At 42.4% G+C, this 14,273-nt stretch overlaps 2 protein-coding genes and 1 pseudogene across 3 annotated transcripts; 1 reads left to right on the top strand and 2 right to left on the bottom strand.

Moving 5' to 3' along the window:
- Positions 1 to 4,331: 4,331 nt before the first annotated feature.
- On the top strand, positions 4,332 to 5,665 carry LOC110225221. Its single transcript, XM_021014387.1, has one exon. It carries the CDS (start codon positions 4,468 to 4,470, stop codon positions 4,687 to 4,689), a length of 222 nt encoding a protein of 73 aa, XP_020870046.1. The 5' UTR covers positions 4,332 to 4,467; the 3' UTR covers positions 4,690 to 5,665.
- Positions 5,666 to 9,904: 4,239 nt separating this feature from the next.
- Positions 9,905 to 10,623, bottom strand: LOC110225437. Of its 2 annotated transcripts, XM_021015196.1 has the most exons (3): positions 10,360 to 10,623; positions 10,219 to 10,291; positions 9,905 to 9,975 (listed from the first exon to the last, which is right to left on the bottom strand). In XM_021015196.1, the coding sequence occupies exons 1-3, from the start codon at positions 10,507 to 10,509 to the stop codon at positions 9,905 to 9,907; spliced, it is 294 nt and encodes a 97-aa protein (XP_020870855.1). In that variant the 5' UTR covers positions 10,510 to 10,623. The 2 variants fall into 2 exon arrangements, with proteins under 2 accessions (XP_020870855.1, XP_020870854.1); XM_021015195.1 differs by having other exon boundaries at positions 9,905 to 10,291.
- A 500-nt stretch (positions 10,624 to 11,123) lies between these two features.
- On the bottom strand, positions 11,124 to 13,785 carry LOC110224460 (annotated as a pseudogene).
- Positions 13,786 to 14,273: the final 488 nt, after the last annotated feature.

Below are 14,273 nucleotides of genomic sequence, written 5' to 3'. Positions count from 1 at the left end.
ATATCAACTAGATGGTGTACCCGCGCAACACGCGGGATTTAATTTTAAACTTTTATACTTTGAGTATAAATATAATCAATTGAATTTTAAAAGATTTTACTTTACCCATATGAATTATCTTTCCAAAGTAGTAAAAAGTTTCTCACATTTTTCACTACAATATTTCTCGTTATCTTCTATGATTCACTCGTCGTCTCTCAACATCTACTCTCTTTTCTCCTTAGATCATTTCTATTTTCTCCTTCCTATCATTCAATACTCAATTTTTTTTTTTAAGTTTCATGATCTTTTTATTTAAGTGAACATCAAAACAGAAATATGAGGAAATGTTTATCATAAAGCTTTTTTTTTACCATGTTTTGGTGCATCTAAAATTGCTTTATAGAAAATAGATCTCATATATATACTCATTAATATTCATAAACATAGGATTTCAACGTGAAATTTTGTACTTTATCTTGACCATTTGAAAAATACAAAAATCTCTTTCTACATATATAATTTAATGTATATTATGATTCTAGAAAGTATTCTTAATGTTGATTTTTCTAAAATGTGACACTTACGAACTCATAAAAATTATTCTAATTTTAAAATACATTTATTAAAAAAAAAACAAAATCCTTTTTATTTCTAATGAAAAACTCTTCTATCTACCATTACTATTCTAATTTCCAAATAGCATTCTCAAATATTATTATTACACAGTTTTCATATTCGATAAGATTATTTTATTTTTATTTGTGATGTTTAGGATAGTTTTTTGTTTTATTGCAAATCACCTTAGTTTTTTTCAATCTATGTTAATTTTCTAAACACTAATTAATATTTAGTTTTTCTTTTTTAGGTATTCACTTTTTAATTTAGAAAAAATTAATAATATATAAAATATTTTAATTTAACTACTTATATTATATTATAATTATAAATAATAATATGTTCTAAATTCTTTTTATTTTTTAATCGGTACTCAAATTTTAAATGTCTATTCTAAAAAATGAATTGCTTTCTATTTTAAGTAAAAACCTTTAAATTTGGTATTTTTTAACTCTTATTTTCTTTACTCTACTAAATAATTGTAACTCTTAAAAAATAAATTTTGTACCATTAAAATATATGATAAGTTTCTTTTTTCGTATCTCTAACTATTTAAAAATATTTACTCATTATATGTTAAAATATAATGATCTAATTTATATTTATTCAATCTCTATTCAAAATTTTCATATTTTAAGTTGTATATTTATTTTTTTCGTTTTTTCATAATATTTCATTAATTTTTGTCAATTATTATTTTTATTTAATGTGTGAATTAGTTTTAGTTTAATTGTTTTGTTTTAATAAATGAAATAAGTGGAGCCCACAAAATAATAAATTATGATGACATGGATGCTGATGTGGACACCCTAGATGGAGAGAAGACTCTCTAGTTTTTTTTTTTTTTGTGCAAACACTGATTTTATATCTCATTAAACATGGGCGAGGCCCAATACAAGAGAAGTCAACGACTCCTTTGCCAGAGAATCAGCAGCGTGATTGAGTTTGCGAGAAATGAAATTGAAAGAGAAAACATCAAACAAAGAGGATAGATCGAGGATATCAAAGATGATCCCGTGGAGTTCCTTTGGTCGGAGCTCCGAATTGAGTGATGTGACTAGTTGAGACGAGTCAGAAGCAAGAGAAATGTGGGTGAAACCCAGGTTACGGGCATGTTGAGCCGCGAGGAAGATTGCTATCGCCTCTGCCAAAAGAGGAGATCCAACGTTTGCAGCATAACCAGAGCCATGGCCTAGTTCTATTTTGCGATGATCCGTAAAAATCCAGCCAAATCCTGCATTTTGATCTGGTTTCCAAGCTGCATCTGTGTGACATATAATGATATGGTTCGCCAAAGGTTTGCAGGCTGAGCTATTCACAGGTTTGTCGATCTGGCCAGTAGGTAGTTGGGCTTGGGACCAATCTTTTGCTTTGAGGATTGCCTGTAAGATAACCTCTTCAAGTTGGAGGTGGCGGTCATTGAAAACTCTTTGGTTCCTGGCATTCCAGATCGCCCAGAAGATCCAAGGGGATAGAAGACCCTCGCCTAATCCAATTGGAGGGAGGCACGTGAGGAGCTTTGAGGCTTCATATCCTTCTTTAAAATTGGAGATGTGGTTAGCATTCAATAAGGTCTTGCTGGGCAAATTCTTCCAGATCTGAGCAGCAAATGAGCAGGAGAAGAATAGGTGGACTATCGATTCTTCTGCTCCACAATGGCTGCAGTGCACAGAGTTGAGGATGTTGCGGCGTTTCAGGTTCTCTCCTACAGGTAAGGCGTTTTGCATCGCTTTCCAGAGGAGGAGTGTTATCTTGGGGGAGCTTTTAAGTCTCCAAATATTTGCTTTCCAATCATAGTCATCAAGAGGTGAGGGAGGCTCTCTGCAAGAAGACTCTGAGTTTTCCATGGCCAGGGCTTCATAGTAGCCAGATTTTGCTGAGTAAATCCCCAAAGAAGTCGGAAGCCAGGCCCATCGATCAGTCCCTCCCAGCATGCTTGGACGTAGTTTCAGGATATCTGACTTATTATCAGGTAGCAACTCATCAATCAGGCCTTCATTCCATTTCAAAGAGTCACTGTGAAGGAGATGTGATACCCGCAGATTTTGTGTTGCTTCCGTTGTAGGTCCAAAGGGAAATTGTGGTTTGGAGAGAGATAGCCAGGGATCATACCAAATAGATGTGTCTTCTCCATTGCCCAAGAGTTTGCCAAGATGTGGTTTGAGTAGATTTATGCCCAGGCAGATGCTTCTCCAGCCATGAGAGGCTGAGTTTGGGATATTGCTCTCCAAAAAAGGAGTAGAGTTGCAGTATATTTCCTAAGAGAACTCTGGCCAGTAAGCAAGATGTGTTGGTGTCGGATCCCGCATGGGTGGTTCGGGACCAACCAAAGATTGTCACATAGGCAGGACATAAGCCCATAGAGGACAAGGCCCGATAGACATATAAGCCCAAAAGTTTAGTCGAGGTAGTTATACCACGAAGAGGGATCGGAGTGGTCTCACCACGAGAAGGATACGCAGTCGAAGTTGAAGATCATTTCAGTTCGGGGCTTTTGGGCTAAAGGGCGAAGCCCATGAAGATCAGAATCAATTCAAATTCAAACGTTGAGCATTAAATTCGAAGACCAAAACGGACACATTTAAGAGAGAATAATTGTATTAAATTGAGAGTTAAATGTCGTTTGTTAGTATAAATAATAGGGGCATGAGCCATGTAAAGGAGAGGCAATTTTTCTAGCAAATAAACTATAATCATTTTCATTGCAATTCATAGCTTTTTCATATCATATTTTTGTTCTCAAGAATAATCTTTCCCACTAAATAAGCAAATATTCGAGTGTGTGAATCCAACGTCCACATTTTGGCGCCGCCTGTGGGGAATAGAAGATTCTTGAGTTGTCAGATTTCTCTCACTACATTTCCGAGATAAGCAGCAATGTCTAGAGCAAGCATCCCTGACTCGTCAGTAGCTGAAACTCTCAAGGCCATGCAGCAAACCATGTCAGAAATGTCGCAGAAGTTCTCGGATGTGGAAAAAGCTGTGGACACGCTTAAAACAACCCAGGTATCTCTTGGTCAAAGCGTCAATACTATTCAATCTCGTGTTCGTTCTCTAGGTGCAGGAAATACTGTGGGAGTCCGAAGAAGTATGTTCAGTACGCCAAACTCACGTGTGCGAAATGAAACCAACGAACAAACAACCCCTAACCCAGTAATTCAACCGGTGGAAGAAGAGACGCAGCTCGGAGATGAAAACCAGCTTGTAGATCAGTATGATCAAGAAAGCTTCGATCAGCTCGAAACCATGAGAAAGGTTAGCCAGGAACTAAGAGAAATGAAATCAAAGTTCCACCAGGCCACCAGTTCGGAGCCGGACATCAACCGAGTCATCGAGGAAGCTAGGCGAACACCTTTCATCCCGCGAATTGCAAATTTGAGAATCAAGGATTCTCGGAAACTCAAACTGGACCCTTACAGTGGATTAGAAGACCCAAAGAGCTATCTCGCAGCTTTTCTGATTGCTGCTGGAAGAGTCGAATTGGATGAAGCTGACGAGGATGCAGGATATTGCAAACTCTTCTCGGAAAATCTTTGCGGTCAAGCACTAATGTGGTTCACCCAGCTGGAACCAGGCTCAATCAATAACTTCGACGAGTTATCGGCTGTGTTCCTGAAACAATATTCTATCCTCATGGATAAAAGCGTTTCGGATGCTGACCTTTGGAATCTAACACAAGGGCCAAATGAGTCACTTAGAACTTTCATCACCAAATTCAAGGGGGTGCTGTCAAAACTCCCAAGAATCTCGCAGCAGTCAGCTTTATCTGCCCTATGAAAAGGTTTGTGGCATGACTCAAGGTTCAAAGAGGATCTAATACTTCACAAACCAGACACGATTCAAGACGCACTTTTCCGTGCAAATAACTGGATGGAAGTAGAAGACGAAAAAGAAAGTTTTGCAAAAAGGAACAAACAAGCAAAACCAGCGGTCACCTTCCCTATCAAAAAGTTTGAGCCTAGGGAGAACCAAGGACCAAAAAAGTTCGGATCGCAACCCCTTAACAATACCGTCGGGAAGCAATTTCAAGGAAAAGGAAGGTCAACACTTGGATCCATGACGAAAGTTTGTATTGTGACATCCATAAGGTAACCGGACACTTAACCAAAGACTGTAGTGTCCTCAAAAAACACCTCGCAGAGCTGTGGGCCAGTGGAGATCTTTCTAAATTCAAGATAGAAGATTTCGTGAAGGAATATCACGAAGCGAAGGATACCCCCAAAGATCAGAATTTAAAAAGACCTAGGCAATCCAACGAAGAAGAACCTAGAAGTTCGAAGGGAAAAATCAATGTGATCCTTGGAGGTTCCAAACTTTGCCGAGATACGATCAGTGCCATAAAAAAGCATAGGCGAAATGTTTTACTTAAAGCGAATTTGGGCGAAGAAATTGACTTCCATGGCGCGTCAATATCATTTGACGAAGAAGAAACACATCACCTCGAAAGACCTCATGATAACGCCCTAGTCATTACCCTAGACGTTGCCAACTTTGAAGTATCGAGAATTCTCATTGATACGGGCAGTTCGATCGATTTAATCTTTTTAGGTACTTTGGAAAGGATGGGAATCAGTCGGGCAGACATAGTGGGACCTCCGTCTCCTTTAGTGGCATTCACAAGTGAGTCGGCCATGTCTCTCGGGACGATCAAGCTGCCAGTTCTTGCCAAAAATATGTCAAAATAGTAGATTTTGTTGTTTTTGATAAACCGGCAACCTACAACATCATCCTTGGGACTCCATGGATTTATCAAATGAAGGCAGTCCCCTCGACATATCATCAATGCATCAAATTTCCAACTCCTAGTGGAGTGGAAACAATTCGAGGAAGTCAAGAAGCTTCACGAACGTGTTATCTGACCAGTCATCGACTGAAGATCCAATAGCAATTAACGAAACCTGCGAAGAAGGGAATAATTCCAAGATTTCCTAGTGGGCAGAAAGAGGATGATGTAGTAATCGAAGTAGTATTAGAAGGAGACAAACCAGATCGGAAAGTCCGAATTGGAGCTACTTTGACTGGCGAAATAAAAGAAGCTTTGATCAAACTTCTAAGGAAAAACAAAACGTCATTTGCATGGTCAGCGGCGGATATGCCCGGCATAGATCCAGGCATAATTTGCCACAAACTGAACGTGGATCCAAGTTTCAAGCCTGTAAAACAAAAAAGAAGAAAACTCGCAGTAGAGCGAGCAAAGGCAGTAAATGATGAAGTGGACAAACTATTAAAAATAGGATCTATAAGGGAAGTACAGTACCCGGAGTGGGTAGCAAACACTGTCGTGGTCAAAAAGAAAAATGGAAAAGACAGGGTGTGTATCGACTTCACCGATCTCAATAAAGCATGTCCAAAAGATAGTTTCCCGCTCCCGCATATAGACCGGCTCGTGGAATCTACCGCTGGGAATGAATTATTAACCTTCATGGACGCCTTCTCGGGTTATAATCAAATAATGATGGATCCTGAAAACCAAGAAAAGACGTCATTTATCACGGACAGAGGTACTTATTGTTATAAAGTAGTGCCTTTTGCTTTAAAAAACACAGGTGCAACTTATTAACGGTTGGTCAACAAAATGTTCCATGAGCATCTCGGAAAACAATGGAAGTCTACATAGATGATATGTTGGTTAAGTCTTTGAAAAAAGAGGATCACATTAAGCATTTGGAGGAGTGTTTCGAAATTCTCAACCAATATCAAATGAAGCTGAACCCGGCGAAGTGCACTTTCGGAGTTCCATCCGGAGAATTCCTTTGTTATATTGTGACAAAAAGAGGAGTTGAAGCTAATCTAAACCAAATCAATGCCTTTCTAAACATGCCATCTCCGAAGAACTTCAAGGAAGTACAGCGTTTGACTGGTCGAATTGCAGCCCTAAACCGATTTATTTCAAGATCAACGGACAAATCTTTACCTTTTTATCAAATTCTTAAGGGAAACAAAGGGTTCCTTTGGGATGAGAAGTGTGAAGAAGCTTTCGGACAACTTAAAGCATACCTCACCACTCCACCAGTGTTGTCTAAACCCGAAGTGGACGAGAAGCTCTATTTGTATGTTTCAGTGTCAAAACATGCAGTTAGTTGAGTCTTGGTCCGAGAGGACCGCGGAGAGCAAAAGCCGATTTACTACATAAGTAAGTCAATGACAGATCCAGAAACAAGGTACACAATGATGGAAAAACTCGCACATGCAGTAGTAACTTCAGCCCGGAAGCTACGTCCATACTTCCAATCTCATCCAATCCAAGTGTTAACCAACCAGCCACTCCGAATAATACTTCATAGTCCAAATCAGTCCGGACGATTGGAAAAGTGGGCAGTGGAGCTGAGTGAATATGATATAGAATATAAAAGCCGGGTCAGCATGAAGGCTCAGGTTTTGGCAGATTTCCTAACCGAACTACTAGTGCTGAGGACACCGGAGCAACCAGAGAATCAGACTTGGAAACTGTATGTAGACGGATCTTCATCAAACAAGGGTCTGGGGTAGGAATCAAGTTGGAATCCCCAACGTCGGAAATTCTTGAACAATCATTCCGTTTATTGTTTAATGCTTCTAATAATGAGGCAGAGTATGAGGCACTAATTGCCGGAGTTCGACTGGCACAAGGGGTTGGAGCTGAAGAAGTGGTTGCTTATTGTGATTCACAGTTAGTAGTTAATCAGTTCAATGGCGATTATGAAGCGAAAGACCTGAGAATGGAAGCATACCTCGAAGTAGTGAAAGGTCTTTCCAAAGACTTCAAGAAATTCGAACTAATTCGCATACCTCGAGGAGAAAACACAACCGCGGATGCACTTGCCGCATTAGCGTCAACATTAGATCATGAACTAAAAAGAATCATTCCGGTTGAATGTATCGCAGAACGAAGCATTAAAACTGACAAAGAAGTTCTCGTTGTTACAAGGTCTCGAGCAGCAGCGCGTGAACGTGGCGAGCCCGAGGTCGAGCTGCCACCTGTTAAACGGAGGAAGTCGAAAAAGCACAACAAGGAGCCAGATATACTTCTAGAAACTGTTATAGAGACGGAACCGTTAGTCGAAAACAACCATCCCGAACCAGACCTTGAACCAAATGAACATCCCGAACCGGAACCACGAGTATTTCATGAGATTGACCAAATTCCGGCTAAAGATTGGGGGGCTGATTGGAGGGAGCCAATAAAGCACTACATCATGACAGGTGAGATCCCGAAAAATAAGTGGCAAGCCAGGAAAATGAGAATCGTTAGCGCGAAAATTTGTCTATCGAAGGATGCGTTGTATAAGCGGGCTGTCAGCGACCCCTACCTATTGTGCATTTTTGGGCCCAAAGTCGAAATCGTCGTGAGAGAAGTACACGAAGGTCTGTGTGGGAGTCATGCGTCTGGAAGGGCCATGGCTTTAAAAATAAAAAGGATGGGCTATTATTGGCCCACTATGATCACGGATTGTGTCAAGTTCGCCCAAAGGTGTAAACGTTGTCAACTCCATGCACCGTTGATCCATCAACCTTCAGAGTTATTCTCCTCCATCTCTGCCCTGTACCCATTTATGAGGTGGTCGATGGATATTCATTGGACCATTGCACAGATCAACTCGAGGAGTACAATACCTGTTGGTCTTGACGGATTATTTTTCAAAGTGGATTAAAGCTGAAGCATATGCTAGCATCAAAGATTCGGCGGTGAATACTTCATTTGGAAGAATATCATATGCCGACATGGGGTTCCATACGAGATAGTTACTGATAATGGGCCACAATTCATTTCGCACGAGTTTGAAGCTTTTTGCTCGGAATGGGGAATCAAGGTCAGTTATTCTACTCCACGGTATCCACAAGGAAATGGCCAAGCCGAAGCTGCGAACAAAACAATTTTGAGCAATTTCAAAAAACGTTTGAATCACCTAAAGGGAGGGTGGTATGATGAACTCCAACCCGTCCTATGGGCTTATCGTACAACCCCTAGGCGACCTACTGGAGAAACTCCGTTCTCTCTAGTTTATGGCATGGAAGCAATAGTACCGGCTGAACTCAACGTGCCTGGCCTTCGCCAAACAGAAGCACCATTGAATAAGGAGGAGAATTCAGCAATGCTCGACGACTCGCTGGATACCATTAATGAAAGACGAGATCAAACATTAATTCGGATACAAAATTACCAGCAAGCAGCAGCTCGATACTATAATTCCAAAGTCAAAAGTAGGCCATTCTTTGTAGGAGACTATGTGCTAAGGCGAGTTTTCGACAATAAAAAAGAGGAAGGCGCAGGCAAACTCGGCATTAATTGGGAAGGCCTTATATTGTTACCGAAGTGGTTCGAAATGGTGTTTATAGGTTGAAAGACTTAGAAGGCAGTCCAGTCCAGCGACCTTAGAACGTGATCAATCTAAAGAAGTTTTATGTTTAAATAATACGCATTTTATTATGTACATGAACTACGGTGTGGCTTGATCCCGAAATGGGTACGTAGGCAGCTCGAAAACGAGTTCAGCTATTAATGAAAATTTGTTTTTATTTCTTAAAAAGAAAAAATTCGACTAGGCGAATGCACAAAAACTGGAAGCAAAACATTTATTCAAACAAATAAGACAAAGTGTCGATCTTCGCACACTTCGAGTTAGGAAAACCCTCCCGGAGAGCAGAACACTTGAACTCCTTGACCAGCGAGGTCAAGAACTGGCATCATACAATCCGGGATACGAGCAAAATCGGAGATTCCGAGCTTAATCCACTCTCCGGGGTGAGAACTAAGGATGTGAAGATCCCTTGATATCGCAGTAACCCTGCGTTGCATTCGATGAATCTTCTTCCGAAGTTTTTTATTTTCCAGCGATAGCTTCCTGTGTTGAATTGCGAGCGCTTTGATAAAGGCCATCGTGATCTCCCGGTCTCTATCTGGAAGGTCTTTGATCAAAGTGCATGGAGCTTGGATCTGAGATCTGAAAAAGCCGCGAAGTGGAGAAGATCGTCTACTTGGAACATCTTCATCTATCATTCCGATCCTGGAGAAGTCCGGCATAGACTCTGAACATCGAAGGTTAAAATCCATATTTGCAGAAGTAAGAAGAATAGTGAGGAACGAAGGGAATTTGAAACTGTAATTTATAGGGACGTCGTATCCCTAGCAAGCTGCGGATTCAACCCGGAAATGGAGTGATTCGCGGAGAGATTTATGCCCTTAAACCGATCCTGCATTAAAAGACGTATCTCCAAGAATGATATGAGAATTAAAAGAGTTGCAAGTGTTTCCATAAATAAAAAGGGCCGAGGCCCATTACGAGTTCAAAAAAAAAAAAAAGAGAAAAGAGAACGAAGTTTGAGACATTTATGGAAGAGGCTCAGGAACAGGCTCCTTCATCGCCGATTTAGAATTCGAAGTGAAAGCATCGTCCCTGCCTTCCACTCCGAGTTCATTCCGAACACGTTTGCAAGGTTTGTCGTCATCTTCCTCGTCTTCCTCTTCGCTGACAAGAGGAGCAACTTCGGTCGGGGCATTCACTGGTCCCTGAACCTGACCTTTAGCGCGGAGATACATCCGGGGCATTCTCGGGATCTCTGCGATAGAATCAAAGTTCCTCCACTCCCATTGAAAGGGATCACTTTCCAAGGCTCTCACTTTCCTTTCCACCCGAGCAATACGAGCCTCGAGTGTTTGCCTCTTGAGTCCTAGCCGTTTCCTCTCGTCGCATAAACGGCGATGTTTGTCGACGACCTGTCACAAGAATAAGTAAATCAAAAGAAAAAGGCATAGGAGTTTTGTCGAGAGAGGCGAATTCTGACCTTGTCCATGAAGTCGTAAGCCTCTTTCTTCTCCCTCGAAGGAAAGTGGAACACGGCGTGAGGAAAGAGAACGCCGGCCGGCTCGAAGCCGTCGCCGAACAAGAATAGTGGGATGCCAGGATCGATGGGGGTCATATTTTCGTTCTCCATTATTGTGAAAATTACCAAGGAATTTTGGAGTTCTTTGGAAAAAGTTAGAGGCAAACTTGCCTCTATTTATAATAGGTCTAGGGTTTATCTTGAAACCGTAAATTTAATGATGGTAGCATGCCCGAGTGGTTAAAACTGTTTTTGAAAACAGAGAAAAGGCAGTTATTGCCTTAAAGACGTGCGGCTTTTCCTATTTCCCAAGAAAGGGAAAGAGTAACCGTCGCATTTAAGGCAAGAAGCCCATTAAGCACAAAAGTTTTTAAGGCCCAAGCCCAACGAATTCATCAAAGTTGACTAAACCCGAGGTGGGGACCTCGCGTTAAGCCGAGCTCAGTTCTCGCATTCCAAGAAAAGGGCCTGATTAGCCTAAAAATCTCAAAAAACATAGCCACTAGGCCAAAGAGTGTTAAAAGCGGACCTTGCAAACCCGCATTTTATTTTAACCAAACCCCCTAGGGATTATAATTCAAAAAAAAGGTTTAAAAGCCTCCTCAGGCAAATATCTTGTTCGAAAGAAGTTGATAAAGCCTCTTTAGGAAAAAGCAAAAACATAAAGATTTAAGTCTCAAAAAAAAAAATATGGGACAAGCCCCAATTCGGAGTGGACACAGCCACTACGAATCAGCAGACACCTCGGCCTCCACTTCAGATGTTAGGGTCTCACTTGCCTCTTTAGCTGGGACTTGCTCAGAAGAGGCTCTCTGCTCGTTCCCGATTGCGCAATCATCTTCTGGGGTGACAACCGACGCAACAGGGACTTCCGATGAAGCGACGTTCCCCGTTTCATGTGAACCTAGGAGGAACGGTTCCAGTCAGCCAAAAATTAAAAGCAAGTAAAGGGTTAGTGTTAAAAGAACATGGACTTACCAGCCCAGTCTAAACTGGATTTGCCCAAGGGGGGTGACTCGGTGAAGAACTCCTCAAACTGCTGAGGATTGAAAGAGGAAGCAGGGATGGCTGCGAGCCGACTTCGTTTTTCAGCCAAATTATTCGTTAGCTCGGCCTTTTCCTGCTCTTCGGAGAAGCCCTCTTCGTGGATTTGTTCCAACAGGAGTAAGTTGCTCTCGTACTCTTTGACGTCCGATTCCAAAATCGATCGTGCTTTCTCGGTTTGCATGAAGCGGATGGCCCCCTGGATCAAGTCCATCCCATGTCCCTTGACCTCTTTCCTAGCCTTCGACGCTGACCTCGCCAACTCGGAGTCCCGTAATTTGGTGATCGCCTTATACTTAGCGTCAAGCTCATCGAATTGGTTGGACAGATTATAAGCAGCTGATTCGGACTCGGTCAGTCTGTCCTGAACACCAGAAAGTTCCCCCTGGAGTTGGTAATTCCAATCTTGCTGGTCCCGCAGTTCGCGCTTTATCGTCCCGAGCTCAGATGTGAGACTGTCGACTTGGTCCTCCAGTTGTTGCTTGGAGCCGGAAGATAAGTGGAGGTCAGCTTCAACAGTAGTAAGCTTGCCTTTCAACGAACCAATCTCCTGTAGTTGGCTAAGCAGCAGTCCCTCGTAGTGCTCAACCATATCGTTGAGTTCACTGTTTGCCTGGCATTTCATATAAATTCGGGATGGAGAGTCAGTATGAAGGGTAATAGCGAAACTAAAAAAAAAAAAAAAAAAAAAAAAAAACTTGGTGGAACTAACCCGAGATGAGTGGTGCGCATGAAGCAAATAGCGTTCGCAAATTGCCGGACGCCACTTGTCGAATTCTGGCAGGATTAGACCCGACCGGGTCTTAAAGCATCGGAAGACGCTACCTTCTTTCTCCATAGCTGTGAAGGAAGAAGAAGGGGAATTGTAATATTTTGAATCAGGATGGGGTGAAAACCTTTAAAGAATGCATGAATCACCACCTGTAAGCGATTTGACCTGGGGGACAAGAGCAGGTTTTGACTTCGGGGAAGTATCTTGAGACCTAGAACTTTCCTTCTGGGGAGACACGCTCCGAGCAGTCTTCTCACCATCATGTTTGGAAAAGAAGGACATGTCAACAGGAGCAGGAGGACCCATTGGTTTAGTAGGAGGGGACGATCAAGGTGAACGGTCAGTCCGGGCCCTCGACTTCTCCCTATGCGGAGAAGAATCACTACGAGATGACTTGTCTCTCTTCCTGCGAACCAAGTTCTTAAGCGGTTCGTTGCTAAAATCATCCCAGAGAGGACGAGGAGAATCACGACGAGGAGATCGGTCCCTCCGAGGAGAACGATCGTCACGACGTTCACGATGGGGTGTTAATCTGAAAGCAGCGACAGATCTGGCCCCCTCGGTGTTGTTGTCGTCGACCAGCAAGGTCCAGCTGTAGTCTTTCTTATCAATAGCGGCCGCAAGGAGCGCCTTGTTCTTATCACAAGCCTCTGTTATCGGCTTGGAGAGTTTCTTACGCTGGGCAATGAGGGCCCGAGCTGACATTCCCTGAGTTGAAGGAGGAGGCGGAAGACGATGAAGGTGATTGGGAGGACTCATCCTGAGTTTTCGATTGGCTTCAACAAACCGATCGAGAGTGAAAGAATTCCAAAGGGTTTCCCCTTCAAGGATTGTTTTGAAGAATTTGACGAATTCTTCAGTCGGAAGAGTCGAAGCGATGAAAGCTGCGAAGTGAAACAACGAGTTTTGTCAGTAAAGATAAAACAACCAGGAAAGGAATATACGACCTAGTTTCTAGTAGGCTTTGCAGACCACTTCGATGGGAGTACATCGGAAAGATTTCCAATCGAAGTAGGAGTTTTCTTAATCAGGAACCAACGATGGTGCCAGTTTTCATCCTTGTTCGGGAGGTGCGAGATGACGTTCCTGTTGGCATTTGGATATGCCGAGAAGTACCCCGTTTTCTTTGACGAACTTCTCACACTTAGAAGTTCGTTCGGCTCGGGGACCCCAATAATGTAGCCAGCTTCCGCCGCAACGGTTATGATCCCAAGGATGATTCAGAGGAGATTGGGGGTTAGCTGAGGTAAAGCGATTTTGAGAGCCGCCAGGTATCGAACTAGGGCTTCAGGAAGGGGGAAGGTCAGTCCACAGCCCTTGAAATAGATTTCGTAAACACAAAAGTAGCCATCGCGGTGGTTTTTCGGGGACTCCGTAGGGTCGGCTATATGTGCTTCTGCTATGATTCCAGGGGGAATCTGGCAAAGCCCCTTTAATCGCTCTAGGGATTGAAGAGTACAGGTGGATCTGTAGTGTGGACCAGCAATGTCGTTAGGACGAGTGCATTCGTCATTGCTAGAACGTCTCTCGTCATAAGACGGAGACTCAGATCTTTCAGAATCGGAAGTCATCGGAGAAAACAAAAAATTCAAAGGTCCGGCGAAGAGGGTTTGGCGAAAGAGAGAAGTTTTGATTAAAGCGCAAAAGTAAAAGTAAAAAATGATGACGAGAAGAAGTTACCTTTCACAAGCTAAATGATGGAACCGCCTCGGAAGTTGTGTGGGAAGTGGGAAGGTTTTTCCCGTCTTAATAGTAATAAATTAATATACGGTCATAATGGTGACAGATGTCACTCGGTTAAAAATGGCTAGTGCTGGAATTAAAGGAGTGATGAGATTTTCGGCGGGAAATCAGAAGATCCTTAAGCGCAATCTTTGGTCGTTTCAGCATTAAAATCTTCCGAATTGAGGTAGCACTTCGAAAGACTTGGGGGGCTAATTATTGGTGTCGGATCCCGCATGGGTGGTTCGGGACCAACCAAAGATTGTCACATAGGTAGGACAGAAGCCCATAGAGGACAAGGCCCGATAGACGTATAAGCCCAAAAGTTTAGTCGAGG

The sequence above is a fragment of the Arabidopsis lyrata genome (genome assembly GCF_000004255.2).
Source record: "Arabidopsis lyrata subsp. lyrata unplaced genomic scaffold ARALYscaffold_1, whole genome shotgun sequence".
Lineage (NCBI taxonomy): Eukaryota > Viridiplantae > Streptophyta > Magnoliopsida > Brassicales > Brassicaceae > Arabidopsis > Arabidopsis lyrata.
This window is presented reverse-complemented; position numbering and strand designations above follow the sequence as displayed.

Excerpts from the sequence above, each read along its gene's own strand:
- LOC110225437 (XM_021015195.1), bottom strand. The coding sequence starts at position 10,509 with ATGGAGAACGAAAATATGACCCCCATCGATCCTGGCATCCCACTATTC. Across the intron at positions 10,292-10,359 it reads CTTACGACTTCATGGACAAG|GTCGTCGACAAACATCGCCG; the intron begins GTCAGAATTCGC and ends TTCTTGTGACAG.
- LOC110225221 (XM_021014387.1), top strand. The coding sequence starts at position 4,468 with ATGGAAGTAGAAGACGAAAAAGAAAGTTTTGCAAAAAGGAACAAACAA.